Raw genomic sequence first — 12,310 nt, 5'->3', positions numbered from 1 at the left:
GTGGGATTGTGAGCCCCAGACAGAAATGGCAGAGGCCAGCCTACCACCTCTGGAAACTGCCTTTGTCTTCACTGTGAATTGGCCTGTGACCTTTGCTCCTTCTCTTAGCTCTATGATCACCTCTTTCTTATATTGCTGCTGGTGAGGAATTGGAACCCCTGGGTCACACTTCATTTTTAAAAACAGATGCTGCCCTTAGCACAGAGAGTTGTTATTCATTTCTTTGGGATTCAGCTGTAATGATGTTTGTTGACTATATGTTATAACAAGAATAAAGGGTCCAGTAAACCCCTAACACAATAGTCTAGCATACGCACCAAAGAATGCAGGGTTTGGAATGCTATATTTAATTGTTGAATTCAAACATATGAAGAGAAGACTTAGATGTATATCTGATTTGAGATATTTTTAAGTATTTGGGATTAGTGAATTTTTAAATGTATCTTTTTAAATTTGTCTTTACTAAAATACGAAGTAAGAGGTAGTATGTAATCTCCCTCCAGTCTCTATGAAAGAATGATAATGTAGCATAATCAGAGAGAAATGAGCCTAAGATAAGCAAAATTTAAGGGACACTGTGTGCCTGATGGTCTTCAGACTGCTTCTAAAACTTTAACTATATTAACTATATTAGTCTGTGTATTAGCCAGTGTTCTCCAGTGAAACAGAACCAAAGGAATGGGAACACAGAGATAAATAGAGAAAGAGATAGAAATAGAGACAAAGATAAGTAAGAGAGAAAGAGAGAGAGACACAGAGAGAGAGAGAGAGAGACAGAGAGAGAGAGAGAGAGAGAGAGACAGAGACAGAGACAGAGATTTTAAGGAATTGACTCGGTGTCTGTAGAGGCTTGGAGAGCCCCAACCCAACAGGGTAGACCAGCAGGCTAGAGGCTAGAAGCTAGAGAACCAGGGAGTAATTACCATCTGCTAACAGAATTCCCTCTTACTTGGAGGAGGTCTGTCTTTTTGTTCAAGTCTTCAACTGATTGGATGAGGGCCACCCACACTATGGAGGGTAATCTGATTTACTCAAAGTCCACCCATTTAAATTTTAATCTCATCCAAAAGAAACACTGTCACAGAAACACCCAGAATAATGTTTGATCAAACATTAGCACTGTGGACCAGCCAAGTGGATACATACAATTAATCATCACAGGCTACTCCTTCTATACGATAATACCTACAGGGATCCTAGAACAACATAAAACCCGAGGAATATGACAAAAGCATTTGTGCATATGTGACTGACCCACATTTCAGATTGCTTCCTGTAACTTCATAACCCATATTTCAAAGCAGCAGTATCTTGTTTCTTGTCTCACTTTCTTTTTTCTGTCACCTTCATTTGGACATTATGGAACCTAATATTTTAGTTAACAGCTAATATGTACATCCTCGAAGAACAGTTAGCAAATTCATGATTAGTTGTTTATTTTTTCTCCTATGAATACAGTGGCTATAGCTGTTTATACATAAAAAGAATGGCATTTCCTATTTCTATATGCAAAATGTGTAATTTTTAATTGTAATGTGTTAGATAAAAGGATAAGCTACTCATGCCATGTTTACCTGAAAATAAGACCTAACCGGAAAGTAAGCCCTAGCATGATTTTTCAGGATGACATCCCCTGAACATAAGCTCTAATGCATCTTTTAATATAATACAATCTTATTTTCGGGGAAAACACGGTATCTTAGAGTAAAACAAAAGTGTTCCAAGTAGGAGTATAGAAAGTTGCAGGAAACAGAAATTCTGCACAAACCAGCCTGAGTAAAGAAGGGAGTATTCTAGAATCTTGAGAGTAGGCAGTGGCGGAGCTGGCCCTGGGTGTTCTGGATTCAGGGCCTTGAACATAGTCTGGTTTCTCTCTCATTCTCTCCCCGGGCTCCTTTCTCTGCTCTCTCGCTGCCCTGGCTTCCTCCTCACGGCATCGGACATGGTCACAATCCATTCTCTAACTGAGCTGAGCAATCCAGTGGGGAGAGAAATATTCCCCCACCATCACCAGTTAGAAAAATCCCAGGGATCACACTCCACATACAAAGGCATAAGAGCTTCTGGCACTCTTTAGTTTCTATTTTAAAACCCCCTCTGCCTGCCAAAAATAAAAATATAGGGGCAAATTTTTCTTAGATCTCTTCTAAAATGTGAGGTGAAATCATGTGAACAGATTTATGTAGAAAGTCAAATCTGTTTCATTTAATGAATAACTTATCCAGGATTCATTTAGATGGTACCATGTTTCCCTGAAAATGAGACCTAGCCAGGTCATCAGCTCTAATGCATCTGGAGCAAAAATTAATATAAGACCTGGTATTATATTATATTATATTATAAGACTGGGTCTTATATCCTATAAGACCTGGTATTATATGATATGACATTATATTATTCCCAGTATTATATTATACCTAGTATTTTATATTATATTATTATATTATATTATATTATATTATATTATATTATATTATATTATATTATATTATATTATATTATATTATATAAAACCCCATCTTGGGGCGGCCGGATGGCTCAGTTGTTTAGAGTGCGAGCTCTGAACAACAGAGTTGCGGGTTTGAGTCCCACATAGGTCAGTGAGCTGCACCCTCCACAACTAGACTGAAGGATAACAACTTGGAGCTGATGGGCTCTGGAGAAACACGCAGTTCCCCAACAAATTAAAAAAAAAAAAAGAAAGACCTGGTCTTATGTTATATTAAAATAAGACTGGATCTTGTATTAGTTTTTGCTCCAAAAGACGCATTAGAGCTAATGGTCTGGCTAGGCCTTAGTTTTGGGAAACACAGCACTACATATGAAAAGTCCTGATCTAGGCACCATTAGGCATAATAGGATGGGTTGATCAAGACAAAGCATCTTGATTTAGTAACGATTTTGGCTATTAAAACTCAAAATGGAGCCCAGTGAGTTAATTTGATTTTCCCCCAGCTGCAAATACTGACATTTAGACAATTTCATTCCTCTTCCTCTCTAGCCCTACCTGTTGCTAGCTCTAGTCCACCAACCCTTTGCCAATATTTTAATACATTTTCTTATTCTAAAAAATTCCTTCACATTTCAAATAATGCTCATAATTTGTCTGCCAAAATAAGATCAATTTTCTTAACTCCTTTGTTCATCAAATAAGCTTTGTACATACAATCGCACTCTTCAGGGCTATTTTCACTCTGGCCAAGAATCAAAGCTATCACTGGTCCCCAGAAAATGAACAGCACCCTGATTGATAAAGGAGAGAATTCCTGATGTTTACTTGCATAGAAGACATTAAATGAAAACTCCAGAGTCACCTCAGAGCCAGTAGCTAGGATGCTAGAAGACTGCTTTGAGGGACACCTACCTCCCAATGGTTTGGGTCTTATATGGAACTTCACAAAGACCATGTGAAATGCTTACATGTTGAAGTCATCATAGAAATGCAAAGACAGAAAACAACTTGTGGATCATTTTACTTCTAGAACACCATAAATTGTGGTATTTTTCTAGCGCTTTTTTTTTTTCATTATTTTTAATCCTAACCAAAAAACTTACTGTTAAAACTGTTAGCTATCCTGTTTTATAAGCATTTTTTACATGAACTATAGATTTCTATTAAAGAACTCACAGTAATTAAACCAAGGTAAACAAAAATGGAACGTTCAAGCCTTGGAGTCGTTTTTAATTCTTCTTATGAAAAATGAATGTGACATACCTGAAAAAAATAGCAAACGTTGTAAAGTACAGTTATTGCATAATTGGTGATCTTTTAGTTGCCTAATTAAAAACAAAAATCCACCTCAACTGTTATTTCAGAGTTCAGAAGGTTGTCTTATTTAATCATGTTCAAGTGGAATTAGTAATAGTTCATGGAGGCCTTTTCTGCTTCAACGGAAATTAAGTCTCCTTGTACTCCAGGCCCTATGCTCTTGTTATTTTCTTTTCTAATACTTATCACATTTTTAATCACATAGTTGTATGATTGCATAACATGTTTCCCCTCCACTAGATCATGAGTTCCAATGAGGAGGAAGCATATCTGTCTTTACTTCTATTAGGTTGGTGCAAAAGTAATTGCGGTTCCAAAGTTTAAAAATAATTGCAAAAACTGCAATTCCTTTGGCACCAATCTAATAGATCCCTAATGCATAACATTAACTATATCCAGCATATAGTTAATGTTTAATAAATGTTGAATGAATGAATGAATGCATGAATGAATGGAAGGACAAAGTTCAGTTCATTCAGTTCTGTCCTGTTAATAACTAATTCACAGCATTCATACTATTCTTTGGCTTTAGGAATTGGGTTCCAGGAGGTTGGGGATAGAGCAGGAGAGGGGAGAACAGAGGACCTACCAAAGATAGTCTGAACTGGATGATTCGGATAGGTTAAACCCAGGTCAAAATCTGTTAAAGAAGGGAGAAGAGCAAGATAATGGAGAGACATACTGGAAAAATCAAGTCCAAATGGTCAGTGTATAGAACCAAGAGGTTAACACTAAGAAGAGAGAGAGTCCACGTGAAAACAGGTCAGAAACAAACACATTTGAATTTAGAGATACCGGAAAGGTTGGTAATGGTTCCGAAAATTGGCTCACCGAATGTGTGGATCTACTCTCTTCTGATTTCAAGAGTTTCTTTTCACACTTGTCTAGTAACTTTAATATTGTGGGGTTCATCCAGTTTTCGTATGTCCTCATCCTTTATCCTCAAGTCCAAAGAAAAAGTGCTCTCAGCACCCCCAACCCCGAATTTGATTAGCAAGCTTACCGTGTTCTCTCCATATAAACAATTGTTTGGGCGAAGTTAATAATCTATTCAAAGTTAACAATCTTTTTCAAAGAGCCATGCTTCTATGTTACATTCAAATGATATTCATGATAGCAGTGCCTTTGCGTTTTGAGGAGAAGCTTAATCAAATAGGTAGCAAAGTTACCCTACTGAATCTATAATGCAAAATGGTATTTTGTCCTAACATATTCTTCTTAAATTTTACATAGTCTGTCTATGGTTTACAAAATGATATTAGAAGTCACAGTCCTACCCACACGCCCACACCAGAAACTAAACCTCCAACAGAAGATGAGTTACAACAACAGGTGGGTCAACCTCTAAAGTTACCTGTTAATGGTTTACAGAGTAGCAGCTATAAAAACCAGATGTGAATGTGAATAGGAGGTATTTTAAAAGATTACTTGTACTGTCTGTTTCATGTAGAAAATTTGCTGTGAAAAGGTAATGAAATCGTCTCATTTTGAGATATGTAGTCAAAACTTTTCCACATTCAATTCCCCAATTCCTAAAAGTCACATACACTAATTTATAGATGCCTCCATTATCACGAGTTACTTTGCACCCCAGAGCTCTTAAAGGATGAGAAGCTAAGAAGTTGGCGACATTGAGTCATGTGTTTCCCATATCCAATCACGTGGCGTGACCTTCACACAAGAGTGCTTATTCTTGTTCCTACAGTATGGATCTGTGTATCTATAAGCCTCTTGAAGTTTTCCCTTATCAACACTGGGTCATGCTATATGCCACTTCTTCTTTTACCAGTTGATCGATACTTTTGTCTCCAAGTAACATTGCAAACAAAGCAAACACCAGTGTCTCATATCAAATGATAATTAATCACTTGGTTAGTTCAGTCATGAGGCTTTTTCTTCTTTTGATTCTTTTCCCTTATATTTTATTGCAATATGATTTATCAATAGTGTAATACATACTTTTTCTAGTATATTTATAATCATCATAAAGGAAAAATAATTCAGAGAGTTTTAAATGAAAGTTTTCCATGCATGGTTACGTCCATGTGAGTGTGTGTCTTGAAATGTTGATAAAACTGTTCTCAAAATGCACACCGCTGCTGCTTTGTTAGAATAGTATTAGGAAGAAAGATTTATTTTGAAATTATAATAACAACAATGCATTTATTTTCTGACTTTAGGGGGTAAATATGATTCTGATTTGGTTATTTACCAGAAATAAATGTTTAAAATCTCTTTAACATTTTAAAAATAAAGTTACATTTTGTTAAAGCAGACAGAATGTTCAAATTCATTGCTATTCTAAAGTGATATTGGATATGTTTACATTCAAACAGGTTTTAGTTTTTAACTCTTTCAGAGCCCTTTCATTTGATTAGTTTTACAGACTTTGAAATTTTACTGACTTAGAACATATTCTTGGTTGGAATTGCTCAATCTATCAGAAATCAGAGTTAAAAATTGTGAGAATGTTACTACTTATGTGACTACTTCTTTAACTCTCTTTTCAGATAAAATATTGGCAAATACAGTTAGATAGACATCGGTTAAAAATGTCAAAAGTTGCTGATAGGTAAGTATTTCCAGATGTCCATATAAATTTTAAAGTTTCATAGGACAATTAAATGTGTTAAAAATGGTAAGGGAATTATTACTGGGAGAGGAGCTGAGAAAAGTAACTGGAACCCTGTAAGAAATGTTATTTTGTTTTTCATTTTTACACATAGAAAACTTTCAAATAACTCTTTTGTTGTAGTTTAAATAGCAGAATGATCATTTTTGTCTTAATCTCTAGAGGTCTAATCCTTGTGCAACCAGAATCAGACATAGAAGTTAATTCTAAGGAGTTGAATCTTTTCACTCCTGCTAAGAGAAATGACACTTTCAACATCTGAAGTTACCTTTTGGCAACTCAGAGCCTTTCTGTAAATTCATAATAACATTCACCCTACTGAGTTATTGCATGACTTCAGAATTTGAATTCAACTCAAATTTTAGGTATTTTCCATTTCTTCGTTTCTTCAAATCTGTTCTTAATGTCATTCATGTTTACTTTGAGGCATTGTCAAGTCCTTCTTCAACTTCTTTCCTCTCTCTCTCTCTCTCTCTCTCTCTCTCTCTCTCTCTCTCTCTCTCTCTCTGGTTTACTTTTAAATACAGACTTAAAACAATGTTTTTGGCCAGTGATCCCATTTTCACCTAATTCCTACAAATATTTTTGACAAAAATTCCTTCTTAACCTCTTTTCCAAGTTGGCTAAAAGCAGTTCAGCTGTGGGTGGACTGGTTGACCAAGGATTGGAACTGACCTTTAGGACGTCACACACTGACCTCTTTCCTTTTGCTTCATTTTGATGGAGGGATATTGACTCATATGGCTTAGGCTTGTGGAGAGATGGAATCCGTAGCCACATTTGTCTCCCAAGAAGCACAAGACGTTATTGACATGTGAAAACTGCCATTGATTGGATTTCATTCTATAAGCAAGCAAGGAGTCCTTGGCCTGGTAGTTTTGTATTGTGCTCCTTACTTTGGGCTGGATATAACCTTAACCAGAAAACTAAGGAAAATGGAAATCTTTCTTCTCTCTAGTCTGCTAAGTTACACGGAACAGTATTTAGAATATGACCCGTTTCTTGTGCCACCTGACCCTTCTAACCCATGGCTATCTGATGATACGACTTTCTGGGAACTTGAAGCAAGGTAAGTGGCATTTTCTCTTCCCTTTGAACATTTCACTTATTTCAGGGTCGGGATGAAATGGGAAGATTACTACAGCTGATTAATCATTAAGGTGATTTTACTGTGTCTCATAATAAAGTTTGTATTCAAAGTAACGGTTTTTCAACCTTAGATATTTGTACTTGTATGAATATTTGCATTTCCCGAAGGACTGGCACAAAATTACAGATGTAAGGCTTTTAAGATAGACTAGTCAGAGCTGGGATTTTCAGTTCTTTAAATTTAGGTCATTGTTGTTAGCTTCCTTGAAAATCACACATAGTCACAAAGGCCTATGCATTCAAGTAAAATGGATGCTAAATCCATACTTTCTGAAGTCCAGTACGAGTATGCTATTATACATTCAATTTTAGAACAAAATGGCCTTACCATAAACACTCTAAGAAAAACTGACAAGAGACTGGCTTCTTAAGAAAACCCAAGCACAATGTAAGACTCCCCGGTTTCTTTCATGAGGCAGAGAAATTTATATTATCAGTCTTGACAGAGTCAAACAAAGATCATTGCGTATCACACTACAGAGTGATATGCTGTGATCTGTGGCACTGCTCTCGGTTGGATTTACGGACCTTGTCTTTGTTTTGTTTCCACCCAGTGGTTCTGAAATGCTTGACAAGTGCACGACTGTTTAGCCATGAGTTCTAGATGTGGAAGCTGGAACCCCAAAATATTGTTACACTGCCAGGATTAGGCCACACATTTCATTGACAACAGTGTCATAAACTAGGATTTAGGCCTTTAGGTTCCCAAGCATTTTCCTCCAGTGACAATGCATTGTGTAGCGGCTAAGAAATTGGGCTCTGGGGTCAGAATGTCTGCAATATTACGGCTTATTACCTGTCTGACACTGGCAAGTTATAACCCTCATTTGTGCCTGGATTTCTTTATCTATAAAATGAGAATTATAATAGTACCTACCTCAGAAAGCTGCTGAAAAAAACTAAGGAAGTCCATCGAGAGCACTTTGTACCTAATGCTCAATAAACATTAGACTTTATTATTGATGCCTAACTTACACCTCACTATAATTTCATGCAGAGTCATCAATCAGATTGTTTTTCCTGAAAGTTAAAGATGGGATCTTAAAGGTATATATGATTCTTAGGGGAAATGTAATAGCTGACAATAGGGCTTGTAATGAAAGGAATATATTTGTTTTGTTGTATCTCCCATAGCAAAGAACCAAGCCAGCAGAGGGTAAAACGATGGGGCTTTGGCATGGATGAAGCACTGAAAGACCCAGTTGGGAGAGAACAGTTTCTTAAATTTCTAGAGTCAGAATTCAGCTCAGAAAACTTAAGGTAAGACATGTTCTGTGGATCTTATGCTATAAACCAGAGGTACCTACCTGTAATATGTCTGCTTATTTAACATTTAATAGGCTTATTACTCTCCCACCAACATCATGATGACAATATGAACTCACTGAATTTCTGCCACTTGATGGAGGAAAGAAAAAGGGTAACCAAGGCAAAGTCAGTCCAACCTTATAAATTCCTTTTAATGGTTTATTTTTACAGTGTCTTCTGATCTATTTATTACATAAATTTGGTTCCTTTGACATGGACTCCATAAAGAAGTGTAATACCTAGACTAATGTTTGGCAAAGTGGAAAATGGCCAATAATATTTATGTAGTTAAATTAAAATATCACCTATTTATCAATATTGGTCTTCTTTGCATATCGTTTCCCAAGTAAGAGGTAGAAAAAGAGATGGGGTGCCTGTATCAAGTAACTTGAGGCAAAACTATGGGGGCAGCTCATTTACTTTGCACATTAAAATACAGCCAGCCTCAGGGCAATTGAGAGCAACACTACATTAAGCTGTCAGTGAGACGGGGTAGGCATTCGCCCATCTGTTGTAAACATCATCCTTACATATTGTTGAAATTTTTCTAACTTGAAAGACACCTGGAAATTAAATTTTTTAATGTGAGACACTGAAATATATTTTAATAGCTCTGTTTAAGATCCCTGAAGTGAGTGATAACTTTCCACTACATGAAACTGTTTTTCCATGAGCTGTTTCATTCATTATTCTTTTGAAACATGATACCCTAATTTACTTACCCATGACATATGCAGTCCTGTGAAATTCATTTACTGAAAGGTCTCACTATTCATTTATTTTCATTGGAACTAAGCAGTGCCAGGCATTGTCACATTCTTTTCAGGGGATTTAGCAGATACCAATAACAAAACATTTGGAAATATGTAGGCCTTTGACAGATGTCCCATGGATTAAGCACGATGACCACAGAATATAATCACATTTGTGTGCCTGTCATGGATTGTTGGGATGCAACTTCCTATTTTCTTTCAAGTTTATGAGAACCCTTCCCAAGTTTATGAGATCAACAGTTGCTAAGAATTTTTATTGGGCCTATTAAATAACATTTGCTATATTAAGGTCACATCATCAATTACTGAGTACAAGAATGTATGAAAATATAGCAGAGGTAAAGGATATCTTTAGCATTTTAATGGATGGAGAAGTAGAGTTTCCTCTAATTCTCTGAGTTTTGGGGGAAAAAAGGCTGACGTTATCGGTATTGTGATGAAGAAATAAACAAGTCATGAGCCTCACCAGTATCACCTAAATAAATAAAAGTGGTTCCTGATCTCATTAAAATTACAGCCTACTGGTGGGTATGGAGAAGAAAACAGATCATAGCCCAAAGTGATGGGTGTTCAGATTAGAGAAGGACAGAGGGACAGCCAACCCAGAGTTGGGGACCAGCAGAGGCATCCTCGGGGAAATGGCCTCTAGGCTGTGATCTGGGTGACAAGGAGGTGACCAGGCAAAAAAGGAAGAAGGAAGAAGCTTTGGGGCGACGGGCATAGCATATGTAAACTTTGTTTCATGAATTAATTGAATCACTGCTGATTCCTTAGTTCAAGCTTTAACTATTTTTAATCTCAATAATTCTCTACCACACTGGGTTCCCTGCTAAGTAATTACATATAAAATATTATATATTTTATATCTCTGTGTGTGTGTATTGCATCTACCATGTGCCTATTATGTTTCCCTACTAAATTTATATAGATAGATGATGATAGATATCTATATAGCTAGATGATAAGTAGATAGATAATAAATAGATAGAGATAACATTCTTGAGCACCTACTATATGCCATAATATGCTTTCTACCCACTACTTTTGTAAGTATGCCTGTGGTATTATCACACATATAACCATCACAACAAAAAAAATGAAATTTAAGTATTCTCACCCCATTGTACAGAGAAGCAAAATATGTTTGGGGGAGGTTGATTTAAACATGTTGTTCAAGTCAGATTGCAATAATTGCACCTAGGCTTTCTATAAACCAATACTGAGTTACTATCCACTGCTGCGCAAATCTGAGCCCCACTGCTTGTGCCTCCGTGTCTGGTGCCACAGCCTGAGAGAGACAAAATAGTTCAGTAAACTGCCAGGGCTAACTGCGCTTAAATCAGTCTCAGTGCGTCTTATCTGAGCCACTTACCACTTAAGCACCTGTTATTTATGGAAGTGTGGCCCACATATGAGCATTTTCCTCAAGTGTTAGCACATAAAAAAAGCCCAGAAATCCTGCTTCTTGATAACTACTTATTCCTCGGATGCAGCCTATGCTCTCCTTGGGTCTCTGTTTGGCTCCTTCCTTTTTTAAATTGAAGTACGTAGCATAGAATAAATATTAATTAACTGTGGTAGCAAGAGTTTTATTTTTGAGCTCCTGAAAATGTGTCACGCACTTCAAAAGTGCCCTTTACATAATTTATCCTATGTAATCACACGGAAACGTGCTGAGATCGGCATTATCACCCCATTTTACGGATGAAGAAATTGAGGCTCAAAGACATTAAGATGCTTGCTCATATTCCAGCTACTGTTTAACATGGAAAGTGCCCTTTCCATTCTACTAAGTCATTATGATGATTATAGCACTAATCCTGAGGATAAAAGAGGCAATGATACACTTAGGGAGACATTCGAGGGAGTGGTTATGACCACATCATTTGCTGCAAATTATCTGGGGGCAAACCCAGCTATGTCACTCATGCCGAGCAACCTTAAATAAGTGACCTTATCTTCATATCCTCAGTGTCCTCTTCTCTGAAGTGGGGGAGAATAGTGGCACATCCTCTAGAGAGTTGTAGGGACTGTGTGAGTTCACATAGTTAAGTCACAGAGAATAGCGTTTGCACCTACACTTCAGTGTAGGTGTTGTCATTCTTACCTCTTCAACCCTTTGGTGTTTTATCCATATGTCCAAGTCCATTTATGATGTCACCGCGTCTGTAACAGTTTCCTAGGACTCCCTTTTACAGCCCAGTGCTCGCCCAGCAGGAAGGCTCCTTCCTGCCCCGCTTCTCAGACTTTACCCTGAGAGCCTGTCATGTACTTCCTGGTACTGACGCCACCTGAACGGTTACTGTTTTCTCTACGAGTTCTTTGAGGACAGATTCTTTCTCTCAATGTGTGCCCAGTGTGCTGGAAAGAACTTGAATGTGCCTTGGTTTTAACACTTATGCTCCCTCAGGTTGCATATTCCTGTTTGACGGCAGTGCTGAGGACTGTATTTTAGGAGGAAATGATCTCAAGCCTTCCCTTCTGAAAACAAAAGTGGGAGTTTCATGTTTAAGGCATTGTCTAAATGGGAATATCTACTGTTACCTGGGAAAACGAGACCTCGAAACTGGAAAGTCTCTAGAATGGGTAGTATTTGATATTCTAATTCTAGCTCAGCTGCTTACTTCTGACCTTTCATTAATGCCCACATTTAAACTTAACAGTTATGAAGGGACTGCT

The 12,310-nt window shown here is 37.1% G+C and overlaps 1 protein-coding gene across 11 annotated transcripts in view; it reads left to right on the top strand.

Annotated features, from left to right (window-relative positions):
• Positions 1–12,310, top strand: part of RGS7 (regulator of G protein signaling 7) — a 440,443-nt gene that overhangs the window by 403,536 nt on the left and 24,597 nt on the right. For all 11 annotated transcript variants that reach the window (XM_088799096.1, XM_088799097.1, XM_088799099.1 and 8 more), the window contains 4 exons: positions 5,003–5,101; positions 6,280–6,341; positions 7,360–7,470; positions 8,685–8,810. In XM_088799096.1, the coding sequence (XP_088655222.1) occupies positions 5,003–5,101; positions 6,280–6,341; positions 7,360–7,470; positions 8,685–8,810 (398 nt within the window). The remainder of the gene's footprint in view (positions 1–5,002; positions 5,102–6,279; positions 6,342–7,359; positions 7,471–8,684; positions 8,811–12,310) is intronic.

Source organism: Rhinolophus sinicus, chromosome 6, assembly GCF_057876585.1.
Source record: "Rhinolophus sinicus isolate RSI-liver-muscle chromosome 6, RSI-T2T, whole genome shotgun sequence".
NCBI classification, from domain to species: domain Eukaryota; kingdom Metazoa; phylum Chordata; class Mammalia; order Chiroptera; family Rhinolophidae; genus Rhinolophus; species Rhinolophus sinicus.
This window is presented reverse-complemented; position numbering and strand designations above follow the sequence as displayed.